General features: G+C 36.3%; 1 protein-coding gene and 1 pseudogene across 1 annotated transcript; both read right to left on the bottom strand.

Moving 5' to 3' along the window:
- Positions 1-229: 229 nt before the first annotated feature.
- On the bottom strand, positions 230-9,168 carry LOC120152372 (annotated as a pseudogene).
- Positions 9,169-11,846: 2,678 nt separating this feature from the next.
- LOC120152236 (probable calcium-binding protein CML41) lies at positions 11,847-12,589 on the bottom strand. Its single transcript, XM_039164500.1, has one exon. The coding sequence runs from the start codon at positions 12,513-12,515 to the stop codon at positions 11,952-11,954; it is 564 nt and encodes a 187-aa protein (XP_039020431.1). The 5' UTR covers positions 12,516-12,589; the 3' UTR covers positions 11,847-11,951.
- Positions 12,590-17,387: the final 4,798 nt, after the last annotated feature.

Here is a 17,387-nt window from a genome sequence, read left to right as displayed (position 1 = left end):
TTCTGAAATGAAATTGGATAGATAAGCTGGCTCAGCAAATAACGCCAGCAAAACATTTCTCAGGATTGATCTAATGCACGGTTTTTGCTTGGTTTTTGGGTTTGAATGTGCTTGCCCTATTTTTATTTATGTTAATGAGAAAAGCAACAGGAACATTATATATTAACACAGTTATCAGAAGAATTATGATTGTTACATTTCAAGTGCCCATTACCGAACGTACTCGCATTTATTTACCATATCTTTTAATGCCATTCTGATGGAAATGGGTTTTCTCTGGTCGCTGTGCATCCAGTTGAATCCTCAACAGATATGAAACTACTTCAGCCATGCTCAGTCTGCTTTCTGGTTCTTCTCCCAAGCAATCAATGCTCAGTTTCAACATCCGACGTGCAAGTTCCATCCTAAGGTATCCTTTGAGGTTAGGATCGATTAAGCGATAAAGTTCAGCTTCTGCATTTTCTCCTTTCATGATTGTTAATATTGCTTCTGATAATAGTACTTCCTTTCCGTCCTGCATAAAAACAGCTTCTTTTCCTGTAATCAGTTCCAGCAGAACAACCCCAAAGGCATATACATCCATCTCAGGTGTCACCAAGCCATACTCAACATATTCAGGTGCCTTGTAACCCTTTGTTCCCAGAGAACTCCACATTGATGATTTTCTGCTATCTTCTCTTTCAGCTGATCGTGCAAGACTGAAGTTAGCAATCTTTGCCCTCAAATCTCGATCGAGCAGCACATTGTCACTGCAAATATCTTTATGCACATATGCTGGGGTGGTGAAGTTGTGAAGGTAATGAAGCCCATTAGCAACATCTAAAGCAATCTGAATCCTATAATGCCATATTTGGAATTTCTGGCAGCTCTTGTTTCGAAGCCATTCTCCATGAACTCATAAACAAGGTAGAAAACACCAGAGTGCTCACAAGCCCCGCGAAGGCTTATTAGATTGAAATGATTAATCCTCTGCAGCAAACATACCTCGATAAACGGAAGCACCCATCTTGTATTTGTTACTGAAATTTTCAGTCGCTGTCTCTATATTGTTGAAGTCATAAAGTTTCAAGCTTTGATCTATGCTAACCAGAACATCATTTGGTAACTCCCATTTCTTTCTCTCATCTTTAGCAGCAGCCTCCCTTGTTTTCTTCTTATGATATAAAAACGCCAGCAGAGGCAGAAGGAAAATGGCAAGCAAAGGAACTCCGATTGTGATCCAAACATTGAATCTTTTCTTTGGTTTGATCACATCTATCGGACTGACAGGTGAAGAAGAGGGTGGCCGTTGAGAGTGAATTATAGTTTGAGAGATTGAAGGTTGGGTTGACAATGGAATGAGAATTGTTGTGAAGGGGAAAATAATTGTTGCGGAAGACGGCTATCGGATAGAGCAAAATCGTAACTGATAATTTGAGAAAATAAAAATGAAGATAAAAGAGACACAAAATTTACGAGGAAAACCCCTGAATAATATAGGGTAAAAACCACGGGCAACGGTAGAAGAATTTCACTATGAGAAAATAGGAATTACAACCTCTCTCGATCTACCAAGGAGAAAACAATGATAATTCTATCTAGATAAAAAGGAGAAAACAACTCTCAAGAAACTTTCTAAAATCTCTCTAGTATTGGAAGAAAGCTAGAATGCTTTGGGATGGTTTTGAAGCTAAATGAGCTAGGATATTTATAGTTGAAGCTTAAGGACTAATTTATAAATACCCTAAATTATAATGACTAAAATTGAGATTTTACCATTGTTGATTTTCAACAAATAGCTAACCCTTTTTGACAAAATTGGTGGCTGCCACCGAAAGTGGCTTGGCTACTTGTTTATTTTTCAACAATCTCCCACTTGAAGATTTGATTGGAACAATCATATCTTCACACAATTCTTTCTACCTTGTACCATCATGTTGCTTATGTCTCTGACAGGCCACAAGAGGATCGATACCAAGTAAATTTATCAGCGTTGATCGCCTTTGTCATGAAATCTGCTATGTTGTCTTTGGTATGGATCTTCTGCATATCTACTGTCCCTTCTTCCACCTTTTCACAAATGAAATGGTACTGAACTCGTATGTGTTTTGTCCTTGAATGAAATGATGGATTCCTTGCTAGATGCAAGGCGCTTTGACTGTCACAAAACAGAGATACATACTCTTGATTGTGCCCAAGCTCCTCCAATAACATCTTCAACCAAATTGCTTCTTTACTGGCTTGTGTAGCTGCTACATATTCTGCTTCTGTTGTGGATGTAGCCACAACTGACTGCAACTTAGAAACTCAGCTTACAGCTCCATCAGCAACTTTGAACACATATCTTGTTGTAGATTTGCTTTTATCCAAATCCCCTGCATAGTCAGAATCTACATACCCATTGATTAGTAAGTTTGATCCTCCGTAACATAATGCAACATTTGAGGTCCCTTTGATGTATCTCAGGATCCTCTTTACTGTATTCCAATGCTCTTTGCCTGGATTCGCCATGTACCGACTAACCACTCCCACTGCTTGTGCAATGTCTGGTCTTGTGTATATCATAGCGAACATTAAACTTTCCACTGCTGATGCATACGGTACTCGAGACATCTCCATCCTCTCTTCTTCACTGCTAGGACTCATACTGGAGGATAATTTGAAGTTAATAGGAAGAGGGGTAGAAATTGGCTTACAATCTTGCATGCTAAATCGTGACAAGATTTTCTTCAAATAATTCTTTTGTGAAAGCCAAATGTTCCTATTATTTATGTCTCGGTGAATTTGCATCCCTAGAATCTTGTTTGCTGATCCCAAGTCCTTCATTTCAAATTCCCTAGCCAGTTGTGCCTTCAATTCTTCAATATGATCTTTGTTGGGTCCTGCAACCAACATGTCATCCACATACAACAGCAATATAACAAAATCGTTATCACAAGACCTCTTGAAATAAGCACAAGGGTCTGCATTAAGTCTGTTGTATCCAAGGCAAATAATGAAGGAATCAAATCTCTTATACCAACACCTCGGCGCCTGCTTTAGACCGTATAGAGATTTGTTCAACCTGCAAACCAAGTTCTTCTTTTCTTTTTCTTCAAAACCTTCAGGCTGGAGCATATAAATTTCTTCTTCAAGATTTCCATGAAGAAAAGCTGTTTTAACATCTAGCTGCTCTAGATGTAAGTTCAATGTAGCACACATTACCAAAACTACTCGAACTGTTGTTAGTCGAACCACAGGAGAAAATATTTCATTGAAATCAATACCTTCTTTTTGAGCATATCCTTTGACCACCAGTCTTGCACGATACCTCTCAACTTGATTGTCACCATTTCGCTTGATTTTGAAAACCCATTTGTTACCAATTGGCTTCCTTCCTTGTGGTAGTGGCACAAGGTCCCATGTATTATTTTTATGAAGGGCTTCGATTTCTTCTTGCATCGCTATCATCCACAGTGAAACATCTGAGCTGTGTATTGCCTCCTGGTATGTTGATGGCTCACCGTCCTCTGTTAAAAGGCAGTATGCAATATTACCTTCTATAACATAATCTGAGTTCCAATTGGGACGTCTTCTCACACGATCTGATTGACGAGTTGTTGGAGCTTCAGAACTCCCTGGTTCTTGTTCATCATGTGCTGGTTCTGCTTCAGAAGAATCTCTTTGTTCAACCTCATTTTCCACATGTATCTGTGTAGTCTCTGACTTTTCAGCGCTATCATCATCTTCTTTTCTTTGTAACTTATCTTCTACAAAGATAACATCCCTGCTAATGATCACTTTGCGGGCAGTAGGATCCCACAAGCGATACCCCTTTACACCATCAGCATACCCCAAGAATTTGCATTTCCTAGATTTTGGATCCAGCTTTGAAATTTCTTGGGAGTTGTACATCACATACACAATACTTCCAAATACATGGAGGTTTAAATAATCAACTGGTTTACCAGTCCACATCTCCATTGGTGTCTTTAGCTCTATTGCAGTTGATGGAGCTCGATTCACCAAATAACAGGCGGTATTGACTGCTTCTGCCCAGAATGATTTTTCTAGGCCTGCATCCCTCAATATTGCTCTTATTCTTTCTAACAAGGTTCTGTTCATCCGCTCTGCCACTCCATTTTGTTGAGGAGTGTTCGCCACTGTGAACTGTCTTTTGATGCCTTCTTTCCTGCAAAAGTCATCAAATTCTTCGCTTGTGTATTCTCCTCCATTATCTGTTCTGAAAAACTTGATCTTATTTCCAGAATCAAGTTCCACACGCGCTTTGAAGTTTTTGAAAGTTGAAAACACGTCTGACTTCTTCTTAATAGGGTGCACCCAACATCTCCTGGAGTAGTCATCAATAAATGAGACAAAGTATTTTGCTCCACCTAGAGACGTTACTGGTGCTTGCCATACGTCAGAGTGAACCAATTCTAGAACACTTTTGCCTCTAGAATTTGATGTGTTGAATTTCAACCGGTGTTGCTTACTTGTTATGCAATGCTCACACAAAGGAAGTGATACCTTTGTTAAGCCTGGAAGTAGCTTTTGCTCCACAAGGACTTTCATTCCTTGTTATGATATGTGTCCAAGTTTCTTATGCCATAGCATTGCAGAATCTGAACTACATGAGGCAACAGAGGCTTCTGCTTCTAGCAATGTCTCTCCCTTCAGCATGTACAAGTTTGCAGCTATCTTTTCACCTTTCAGCACCACAAGCGCTCCACGGAACACCTTCATGATTCCTTTCCGTGTTTCAATCTTGCTAGCATTATTATCCAACAATCCGTAGGATAATAATTTTTTCTTCAGACCTTTCACGTGCCGCACATCTCGAACAACTTTAATTGTTCCATCATACATCTTCAATTTGACGGTTCCCACACCAACGATCTCTAAGGCATGATCATTGCAACTATACACAGATCTTCCTGAGACAGGTTCATAATGATGGAACCATTCTCTTCTTGAGGTCATGTGATATGTCGCTCCCGAATTAATGAGCCATATATCTGCAAATCTTTTTCTGCCTTCCACGGTGGTTGACGCTTCACAGCATAGAGCATCTCCATCATCTGAAGTGTTTGCGGTATTGCCTTGTGGATTGGAGTTTTTATTTAGACTCCAACAATCATTCTTCAAGTGACCCTTCTTTCCACAGTGGTAACACTTTAAATTCTTCTTGCTCCTCGACTTCGATCTACCATGTTTATGACTGCTGCTTTGGTCACGTTCTGTTGATCTCCCTCTCATCGTTGTCAATGCTTCTGCTTGTTGCATATTTACTTGTCTGTCTTCCTTGTTCTTGCGCCGATTTTCTTCTTGTAGAACAGCAGCTGCAACGTCATCGAAGACTAGACTGGTGACATTACTGTTTGTCAAGTTGATGATGAGTTGATCGTACGAATCCGGTGGACTTTGAAGTAGAAGTTCAGCACGTTCTTGTTCTCCTATTTTACAGCTTAAGGATGTAAGCTGAGAAAATAAGGTGTTCAGTGTATTTAAGTGCTCCGTCACTGAAGTAGATTCTGGCATACGGAGAGTGTACAATTTCCTCTTAAGGAAAATTTTATTGTGCAGCGATGTGGCCTCGTACAATTTGATGAGATGATCCCATATCTCCTTAGCTGTCTTCTTCTCCTCGATGCTTGACAATACTTCATCTGCTAATGCTAGATGAAAGTTTGCCATAGCATTCCCGTCCATCTCGTTCCATTTGATGTCATATGCGAAATCCACCGGCCTTTCATTGATAGCCGCTAGACACCCATCTTTCCTTAGGATGGCCTTCATCTTCAATTTCCACAATGAGAAATTTCTCCCATTGAACTTTTCAATATCAAATTTCCTTGCCATTGCTTCGTTTACGGATAGCTCCCACTATTTCACTATCGTGAATAGTTCTTTGGAACCTTCAAAGAATGGGTAATAACTTCTTACTTTCTTATGTTGGAGGATCCACCTTTTGGTGGCAACCACAAAGACAATAAGCAGATATATTACACACTCTAATCTAGCTCAGATACCAATTGTTGCGGAAGACGGCTATCGGATAGAGCAAAATCGTAACTGATAATTTGAGAAAATAAAAATGAAGATAAAAGAGACACAAAATTTACGTGGAAAACCCCTGAATAATATAGGGTAAAAACCACGGGCAACGGTAGAAGAATTTCACTATGAGAAAATAGGAATTACAACCTCTCTCGATCTACCAAGGAGAAAACAATGATAATTCTCTCTAGATAAAAAGGAGAAAACAACTCTCAAGAAACTCTCTAAAATCTCTCTAGTATTGGAAGAAAGCTAGAATGCTTTGGGATGGTTTTGAAGCTAAATGAGCTAGGGTATTTATAGTTGAAGTTTAAGGACTAATTTGTAAATACCCTAAATTACAATGACTAAAATTGAGATTTTACCATTGTTGATTTTCAACAAATAGCCAACCCTTTTTGACAAAAATTAGTGGCTGCCACCGAAAGTGGCTTGGCCACTTGTTTATTTTTCAACAATAATTGCTTTATCTAAATCAATTCCATTTGCATCACCAACACTTTCCATGCTAGTGTTGAATCTATGACTGAGATCATAGATGGTGTCCCCCCAGTCAACCACATAAGTCATTAGATATTTCGTACCATTTAAAGTCTGATTTCTTGTGGGACAAGCACATCTAAGTAGTACTTGTAAAACTGAACCATGTTGCAAGCTTGAATCACTATTCTCATTTTCAAGCGACTTGCAGGTTGACAACCCTTGATAGGTTTCGTTTGCAATAAAAAAATAATCGAGTTGCATACTCGGCATGATGTAAGAGGTGTTGGCCTGATAATACTGACCCCAGCAAGAACAATTCATAGGGACAATCACCTCTTTGTTTGCAGGGAAGATTGTAGAAAGTGAAATATTGTTGATGTGAGCAAGCTCCAATGGATCTGCAGATGTAAGATTCGAGATGGTTGAGATCGAGTCATACGGAGGATAAGCTTTGAAGATAAGAAAGGTCTGACAGGAAGGCTTTTCACCATTGCAAGTGTAAAGAACAGCTGGAGATGGGCCAGTTTCATCATTTTCATCACACTTCAGTATAGAGTTTCCTGAATAACTTTGTTGAGCATGGAACTTTGGCATGAAAACACATAATAACACGAAGAAACCAAGCCGAAATCGATCCATGACAGGAAGATGGGGAAAAAACTGAAGGTGTTTCAGATAGATTTGAGAAACATTCGCATCGGTTGCAGTATGGAAGAAAAGGTTTTGTCGACTTAAATGTGCTAATCACTGGAGTTTTCCTGGAAAACCGTTGCTGGGGAAATTAAATTATTTAAGATTTGTTGTATGGAATACGAGAAAATTGAAGTATAAACATTGGACTTGGCCTACTCTGAATTTATTGAAAATGACACAAAAGGTTAAGAAAACGAAAGGAGGAATCATCAAACAGCGTTGAATTTTTCCTTTCGTGAAGACAAGGTTAACAAAACTGAAGCACGGTTGTTGCGTTGAATACAGGAATCATGAAAATGATAGAAAAAAATGTCCATGTCTAACTGTGAAAAGCTGATCAAGCAGCCAAGATGGCAGCTATAAGGCATGAAATATTGCAAAAAAATATATGGACGAATATAAAATACAACCGATTAATATAAAGTTAAAAATGACATAAATCAGTCGTAATTGAAAGACATATTAAGAATGAAACTCTTTAAAGTAATATGGGTAATATTTTAATTTGAAATTAAAAATATTATATTCTTCATCATGTAAATTTTTTGTTGTATCTGATATTATTATCGATTGTATAACTTTTTAGAGTAGACATGTAACATTTAAGGTTAAAATCCGTCGCAATATAATATTTTCGATTGTAATTAAAATTATTATCAATTGTATAACTTTTTGATTCAACAACACAACTACCATTAAACAGCCGCACAACACCCAAAACATATGGATGTCAAAGGAAATCGAGTTTTGGTTTTAGTGCTCGCTCCGATGCTTAAATTCATTCAGGAATCTTTTGTTTATTATTCAGACTATTTGGTCAGCATAGCTACATATAACTGATGTGAAATCCTTACATCATATGTGTTTGTTTTTGTATTTATATATAAAAAACTGAGATTTCATGAGAACCAATCAAAATGATAAGAGTATTCCAGCCTGCTTGTCTTTTTTTTTATAAGACTTAAAAAAAGAATCAACTTGTCTGTTGATGCATTTGTCATGTAGTTCCTTGGATTTCAAGGCAAAATCTAAAACAGGAGAATAAATATTGAAGGTAAGATTATGGAGCAACTGCTTATTGTCTGAGAAATACAACAGAAGTGTAGCAAATTTGATGTTTCAGATTCGAGATTGAAGAACTGGTAACGTGTATCTGGAAAATGGATAGAAAAGGCCTGAGAGTTCATAAATTTCAGATGTGAATTAACTCACAATGATACATACACATACACATACATATCCTACCGATAAAAAACAACGCATACATATCCTACCGATAAAAAATCAACCCAAAACATGTTTCCATCTAACACTAAGGAGAAACAACTCATGAACCAAGCTCCACATCGTTGACCTTTAAAAAGAAGAAGCTAACTTTACCAACCCACTAATAAACCAAATGAAAGAAGACAGTTAATGTTGTAACATTGGGAACAAAAGTTGATTTAAAAAGGAAAGAAGAGGGTTGACTCACGAAGCAAATATGGTGCCACGGCCACCCCATTGTCCCGAAATACGACTTCGCTAAACTAGAGCCTACTTCCGTAGCCATGATCCATCTCTGTCAATCCTAAACTTCTCATTTTCATTCTTTCCTCAATGTTTATCCGAAGTTAAAAAGAATTTGAATGAGCCTTGGACATACGTTTGGTGGCTGACTGTTGCTTTTGGCATCCTCGATCGTCGGAATATCCAAAACCGAGATAAATTTTGAAAATAAGATTATCGGTATATAATGTTTTATTATAAATCAATGAAGTTATACGAAAATGCTAAAACATACTACTAATACCACATATCAAAACATATCACTAAATAAATTGTCCTTCTTAGGTAAATATTACAAAGCTCAAGGATCACTCCACGGTTAATCCATTTTAAAAATTTAACTGTAATTAGAATATAAATACCCTTAATGCTGGATTCCGGCTTCCTCATCTCCGCCACCTTCCCCGACACATAGTTCTTGACCATCTATACCATCTTTTTTGGTTACAAAGATAAAATATAGGCAGTGAATAATAAAACTAAGGCTTATAAGTACCTAAAGTATGTCTTCTTTTTCAGTTAAGTACCTAAAGTATATTTTAGTCAAAATAAATACCTAAAGTTATCTTTTTGGACAAAATAGGTATCTAAAGTATTTTTAGTCAAAATAACTACCTAAAGTATTCAATTTTTTTCATCTAAGTACCTAAATCTTCTTTAATTAATGTCGCATGTCAATTTTTTAGAGCTTAGATGAGAAAGTTTGAATAGTTTAAGTACCTATTTTGACATAAAATATTTTAAATACTTATTTTGACAAAAAAAAAACTTTAGGTACTTATTTTAATCGAAAAATATTTTAAATACTTAAATGAAAAAGAAGTATACTTTAAATGCTTATTTGTAATATAAGCCTAAAACTAACAATAAACCATGTCCCTGGTGAGCAGACACTGAATGCCATCAAGGGGATGTGCTTAAACGTATGAAACGTATATTACTTATTATGTTCCAGGGGAATTGAAGAAATCTTTAGATACTACAAGCAATAGACGTTTCCTACATTTGGATAGAGGAATTTAGAATCTTCACTACCTCGCTATTATCTATATGTTAATATTTGAAGTCGATCAAGGCAAAGCAAACACAATAAACAAATCGAATTTGGAAAATAATATATGCTAACCTCCATCGGTAGTCCCTGAAATCACTTATAAATTGAAAGGAAGTCCATCAAATGGGTAAATTAAAGAGAATAATGAAAATTTATTTTATTTTGATAAAAATAATTTAATAAATAATTATAGAGTGGTCCTTAAATTTTTTTAATATTTACTGAAAAAAGAATTTATTTAGTGCTCTATTTGGGTATGTCACATTAGTGGTGCGTTTCAATGTGCGACGTGCGTTGTAGATTCCTTCGAAGATATGATATTATTTGACACAATGAACCAGACTACTACAGTGGTTAAGGGCATGATTGTTATTCATAAAAATTTTGGGTTCGAGCACCAACAAACGTAGGGAGTATTCATTATCAAATGGTTGTAAATGGTTGAGAGTCTTGAGAATAGATAATAACACGTGTAATCACCTTACATTAATAAAAAAAATATTATTTAAAGTCGATCAAGGAATCATTATTATCGCTATAAGAATGTAAGATTATAATAATCGATCATCTTTTATAATTCTAATCTCCTAAAATCTCAATCAAAATTAAAAACTAAAAGGTTTTTAACAACCATTATCAAGTATTAATATAAAATTAGACTACGCTAATCCACTGACCAAACATAATCTTTCCACCATTAGAATTGATAAATAATTTCATTCAATGAAAGCATAACCTTTATGATGTTTTTAATTTAAAACAAGTGATATCAATTTTTCTCAACAATAGTTAAAAACAGTGATACATAAAGAAAATGAATTAAAAATTTAATAATCGTAGCACAAGTTTTAAAAATTCAGAAATCAAAATAAAATTATCTTAAAAATTTAATGACCAGTGTAGTTTATCCATATAAAAAATCTTGTTTTGAAGCAGCGTAAGAAAGGAAGATCCAAAGGCCGAAGTCGAGGTAGCCCACGAGACCAAAACATTTATGGAGGAAGGGATAAGAGGAAATTAATGATGCATTTCATTATGCAAGTGTCGTTAATTAGGCTAACCAATTAATACTCCCATTTTCTGTTCAAATAAAGATTTCAATTTTCAACTACCATCAAATGAAAATTAATTTCCACCATCGACCCACCAAGAAATTAATAATCGAATAATGAATAAATTTTTGCAATAATATATTATACGTTTAAAATAATCGAATAATGAATGAGAAATTAATGCTTACATTAAGATACTTCTAAATTATGTCGAAGAAAAAAAAATAACTTATTTTTCACATTGACAGGATACTAAGTGTAGATATGTTTATATATGTGAATCAATTTAAGAATTATTAAATGATTAACTTAAGATTCTCCCTTGGGAGAATGTGTGCAAGTGATTTATAAATCCGAACCAATAACACAAGGAATTTGTAGATCTAAACCAATCGGAGTTAGGGGTGCACATTGATGGTTCTTTGATTCTCTATGATCACTAGGACTAGGAGTGCACATTGATGATTCTTTATAATCACCGAGTTATACGCACAAATATAATGTCTTTAATGTCTATATACAAATAAATAATTTTATTTTTTAAATTCTGTATTTATTTTACTCTAAATCAATAATAATACTGGTTTTTTTATTATTATCTCTCAGACTAATGTATTGCTAACCTTATTTAATTTTGTTGAGAAGATTGGTATATATGAGATAATGTAGCTAGACTTCACGGTTTTGAAGCTGGTTTGATGCCTCACGGGTAGTCCATGGATGTGGTTCAACTAGTTAATAAATTTCCTAGGCCAACAAGCCAAACAAAATTATGGATAATAATTAGTTTTCAACAAGCATGTCATGCCTTCTTTCTTAATGTTAAATAAATTTCTCTAACAAAACTTTGCTTAAGCTGTAAGGGTTTTTACATATTACAAAATGACAGGGAAGGAATCAAAATTAAACTAAAAGAAAACATGTTCAGTTTTTGTAGTTTTGAAATTAATAGGATCCTAATAACAAGCACAATTTTGAGAGAAATAAGAACTTAATGACTTCAAATACAATTAAGCCATTAAAGTAGGGTTCTTTCTCTAGCAACATCCATTGTAGTATAATATTGCTTAGTTACAACTTAAAGGCTTACGTACACTATCGAATCAAGCCATCATTTGGTGAAACTCATGAAAATCAAGCACTCCATTCCCGTCGATATCGTAAACCTGAATCATCGCAACGCACTCATCGTAAGACTTTGCGTCGCCAAGGCGATTCAACATCATTTGCAACCCTTTCGGAGTTATGCAACCCGAGCCTTTCTCCAACTCGAACATCTCGAACGCTCTCTTCAGATCATCGTCATCGTCCCGGTTTTCTACTTTCATCAACTTCAAGAAATCCTGATAGTCCAACATGCTATCGCCGTCGGAATCGAGTTCGTTGATCACCGTTTGAGCGTCTTCATGCGACATGTACTCTCCGATGGACCCGAAGTATGCCCTAAGTTCGAGAGCGGAGATTTTCCCGTCATCGTCGCCGTCGAAATAGCGAAAAACTTCTTTCATCTCTTCGTGAGGCCTTTTTGGGGTTTTACGAGGAGGCGAAGGTGATGATTGGGGAGAGGTCGGGGTGGAACTAGACTTGGATCGACGGCGGTGAAGGCTTAACCTAAGGGTCTTGTTCGAGAACCATTTGGAAGCCTTGGAAACTTTAGCGGTTGCCATTTGGTTTCAAAGGGAAGTTGGCCGAAGATTTAATAGCTTAAATAAAGGTAAAAACGTTATAAAATATTTGGAATGCTTTAGGGGAATTGCAGAGAAATGTAGAAGAAGAGAAATTAATATATAAACGTATTAATTCGGTGGAAGGAAATTGCATGGAAACTTCCTAAAGGGACCCAAAATTGATTGGCCGCTGGCCTTGACAAACAAAAAGGCCAACCATCTCTTTTCGTCAAATTGTAAAAAATACTTCATGTATTGTGTTCTTTTTACAGTTTAAATATTTTTTTTTATAAATTCATCATTTTAGTGCCTCTATTTTTTCAAATATAGTTGTCGGAACTGTCTTTCGGTTGGGCCCGGAATTGAGCTTCGACTTGAAATGATTGAGTTAGGAGTCGCCACCGATCATTTTTAAACGATATTTAGGTAGATCGGACACCATTTTACCTAATCTGCGTTTTACCAGAAATATGTCGGGCTCGGGAGTCAGTTACGGTCAAGGAAGGATTAGCACCCTTGAACAACCCTTTCGGTACCAATTAATTTGCCGGTTGTCTTTATTTGTGAAAATTTGAAATTAAAATTAAAATTTAAAAACCCGATTCAAATTACTTACCTTTGATCGAAAAAATTCCACTGAAAATGCCAAAATGTTAGATGATAAAATAAAAATAAATACGAGGGAAGAAAAATTCTAAGATAAAATAGGTAACAGAGAAAATTAAAAGTTAGTAAAAAAAGAAAATAAACAAAAACAATAAAAATATTTAAAATAATAAAAGAAAGTCAAATGAATAAAATAAAAAAAAGACAAAATGGTTAGTTTTTAATAAAAATAAGAATAAAATAATAAGTAAAATAAATAAAAATATATTCAAACTAAAACCGTGAAAGAAAAATAATAATAAATAAAACAGAAATGACAAAATTAAAATAAAAGTAAAATAGAGGGTCAAAATTAAAACAAGTGCAACTAGTGACCATAAGGTGAAAACTCAGCTAAACTAGGAGGACTTAGGGATGATTTGACCCTAAATTTAATGGCTTAAACGTAACACTAGGAAAGAAAGGGGATCTAAATAGGATTAAATCAAAATTAGCGACACAAAAAGCTGTGAAATAAGGAGTTAACATGTGGTTTACCCAAAACCTAAAATAAACAACCCAACCTTATCACTCTAGTACACGTGCAAAGCTTAAAAAATGCCTCCCCTCTTCCTTTTCTCTCTATTTTTCTTTTAATCTCTCCTTCTTCTTAACCGGCCGACTCCACACCCAACAGCAACAGAGGTAAAGGTAAACTCTAAATCCCTAATTTTTTGTTTTGTTTATTATTATTATTATTATTATTATTTAAAACCTCGAATTAGCATACAATGAACAACGAAGAACTAAAACATAAAATAGATCATATTTCTCATTTGCATTCCAAAAATTTAATCGACTAAACCAAGAAATAAAAACGAGAAAGTACCTCCCTTTTGAAATAATTTTCGGATCTTTTTACTGCTAATTGCTGATAATCCCCCTTCTTGAAAAAATACAAATGTTTCTCACTATTTTCTCTGGGATTTTCGTGTGATTTCTTTTGAGCTTTTTTCGTCTAGTAATCGTCTGATATCGTCCGTGCTTATGTGTTCGATTATATGTAATTTATAGGGTTTACAAAACCTTATTTTTGGGTGTTTAAGTCCTAATAAAACACTAAGTTTGTTGTTGGTGATGAACATTGTCGAAAAATCCGGGAATGAAGTTGAGAGACGTGCGGCTGAAGGGGAGAACGACGTTGTTGGGTAGTTGATCATTGTTGGGCCACCTGGGCTGCTGGATATTGTTTATTTTTTGGTGGTAGCTCTTGTAGAAAATATGGGCCTGTAAAATGTAGTACAAAATAAATGAAAAATAATATTGGACAAAATTTAGTGTCTTCAGCTGCCCCTCTTTGTCCTTTTTCGTGGAACGAAAAATAGGACAAAGATAAAAAGACACAAAATTTTGTTTGGTGGAGTCCAATTAAAAATAACTCCCTGTCGAATTGAGTTGCATATGGCTCCTCCATGTGGTGATAGGCCCTCGAGCTGAATAGAATCGAACTCGAAGGGTCTTCGTTGACAGATATCTTTTCTCAACTTAAGCTATGTTGCCGGAAAATGGTTTCTTGTCACTAAGGCAAGGCTAGCCCAAGTTCTCTTCTTGACTTGAAAACCTCGATTACCACCGGACAGTAGTGTGAATGATGTGTCATTGAGCTAAATAGAATCAAACTCGACAATTTTATTGACAGATAACTCTTATTGCCTTGGGCTATGCTGTAAATGAGGTGCCTAAGAGCTGAGCGTAGTCGAACTCGAAGGTCTTTGTTGGCAGATAACCCTTCTAACCTTGAGTTATGTTACAAATGATGTGCCCTTGAAGTTGAGTGTAATCGAACTTGAAGGTCTTTGGGAGATAGCCCTTCTCGACTTAAGCTATGCTATAAATGATGTGCCTTGGAGTTTAACGTAGTCGAACTCGAAGGTCTTTGGTTGAAAGATAACCCTTCTCGACTTAAGTTATGCTGCAAATGATATGCCTTGGAGCTGAGCGTGGTTGAACTCGAAGGTCTTTAGTGACAGATAACCCTTCTAGCCTTGAGTTATGATGTAAATGATATGCCCTTGAAGTTGAGTGTAATCGAACTTGAGGGTCTTTGGCAGATAGCCCTTCTCGACTTAAGCTATTCTGCGAATGACGTGCCTTGGAGCTGAACGTAGTCGAACTCGAAGGTCTTTGTTTGGCAGATAACCCTTCTCGACTTAAGTTATGCTGCAAATGATATGCCTTGGAGCTGAGCGTAGTTGAACTCGAAGGTTTTTAGTTGGCAAATAACCCTTCTAACCTTGAGTTATATTGCAAATAATGTGCCCTCGAAGTTGAGTGTAATCGAACTTGAAGGTCTTTGGGAGATAGCCCTTCTCGACTTAAGTTATGCTGTAAATGATGTGCCTTGGAGTTGAACGTAGTCGAACTCGAAGGTCTTTGGTTGACAGATAACCCTTCTCGACTTAAGTTATGCTGCAAATGATATGCCTTGGAGCTGAGCGTGGTTGAACTCGAAGGTCTTTAGTGACAGATAACCCTTCTAGCCTTGAGTTATGTTGTAAATGATGTACCCTCGAAGCTGAGTGTAATCAAACTCGAGGGTCTTTGGAAGATAGCCCTTCTCGACTTATGTTATGCCGCTAATGATGTGCCTTGGAGCTGAGCATAGTCGAACTCGAAGGTCTTTGGTGACAGATAACCCTTCTAGCCTTGAGTTATGCTTTAAATGATGTGCCCTCAAAGCTTAGTGTAATTGAACTTGAGGGTCTTTGGCAGATAGCCCTTCTCGACTTAAGCTATTATGCGAATGACGTGCCTTGGAGCTGAACGTAGTCGAACTCGAAGGTCTTTGTTTGGCAGATAACCCTTCTTGACTTAAGTTATGCTGCAAATGATATGCCTTGGAGCTGAGCGTAGTCGAACTCGAAGGTCTTTAGTTGGCAAATAGCCCTTCTTGCCTTGAGCTATGTTGCAAATGATGTGCCTTGGAGCTGAGCGTAGTCGAACTCGAAGGTCTTTGTTGGCAGATAACCCTTCTAGACTTGAGTTATGCTGCAAATGTTGTCTTAAAAAAATGGTTTCCCTTCACAGGTCTAAGCCATCATAGTTCTTCAGGTGGTTCCTCTGAGCGGGTCTGAACCATGTAATATGATTTTTGGATGACTTCCCTTCACAGGAAAGTTCGCTGATAAATTTCGTCAGCCGGATATCATCCGTCGTGGAATTGAAATATGGCTTGAAGACATTAACTGGAAACATGTTGTTCATTGTTGAGTTGAGATGAACCATATTTGATCTGAATTAGTTCTCGAACCAATCTGAAATTGATTCTGAGATCTGTAGATATGTCAAGTCGATTGAGGTATAGCTTCTCACTGCTGAGTTAAGCAACCACCATCATTCTTTAAAGGCACTTGTGAATCAAGTATTCTTCATCCTGAAGTCGAAACTTGACTCTAAAAGCTGCAAAAAAATCATGTATGCTAAAATGATGAATGTGATGCACCTAAGTATGTCTAAGATGCATGCAACATGAATGAATTATGTGTTATTTCTTGGATAGAGTCTCATGTTTGGCCTGTCAATCTGGTCATTGGAATGGATCGTGCCCCATTTGCTTCCCGAACTTTGGCTTTATAGACCTTTCATATCTGATATTGTTCTGCTTGAAAATGTTTTTCTTTTTTTTCTTGTTTTAGGAGAGATAAATGATAAAAATGTTGTAGAATATTGTTCACAATTGAATCAAATTGTAAATGTGAGTTCAAAAAATATCAAAGGAATCAAGATCTCTTTTAATGCTTTCAGAGTTACAAATGTTCAAATGGATGAGTTGGCTTTAGATTGGCCTCCTTTCTAAGGTTTTGGTAACCCAAAATGTCATTTTTTTTAAATATCGAAATATGCTTTGGCATTTCATTTGGGTGCGGACAAAATGACGCAACTAGAATGACCAATTACTAGACATTTTATTTCGATCCTCTGAAATCTTCCATTTGTTCAAGCTTTGTAGGCTCCTCCAACAAAGGCAGTGAAAAAAATATCGGTCTAAAAATGAAATTCTTGAGTCGACTATAACAGGTATTCCTTAACTCCCTTAGTCCAACATTACCGAAAATTTCTTGCTTAGATAAATTTGATTTAATTTGCCGTTATCTGGCAAGCTGGATCCATAAAGCCGGGGCGTTTAACCAATTACTTTAGAGGGACCACTTAACATTATAATCAGTTTTATCAAGTTCACTGAAGGGTTCATTTCATCACAGAGTCTTCAGCCTGACAAGAGCAGTG

This window comes from Hibiscus syriacus, unplaced genomic scaffold (genome assembly GCF_006381635.1).
Source record: "Hibiscus syriacus cultivar Baekdansim isolate YM2019G1 unplaced genomic scaffold, ASM638163v2 tig00111088_pilon, whole genome shotgun sequence".
Taxonomy (NCBI): Eukaryota; Viridiplantae; Streptophyta; class Magnoliopsida; order Malvales; family Malvaceae; genus Hibiscus; species Hibiscus syriacus.
Note: the sequence above shows the minus strand (reverse complement) of the source record. Positions and strands in the feature narration are given on the sequence as shown.

What these genes read in the sequence shown, in the direction of transcription:
- LOC120152236 (XM_039164500.1), bottom strand. Translation starts at nt 12,515, where the DNA reads ATGGCAACCGCTAAAGTTTCCAAGGCTTCCAAATGGTTCTCGAACAAG.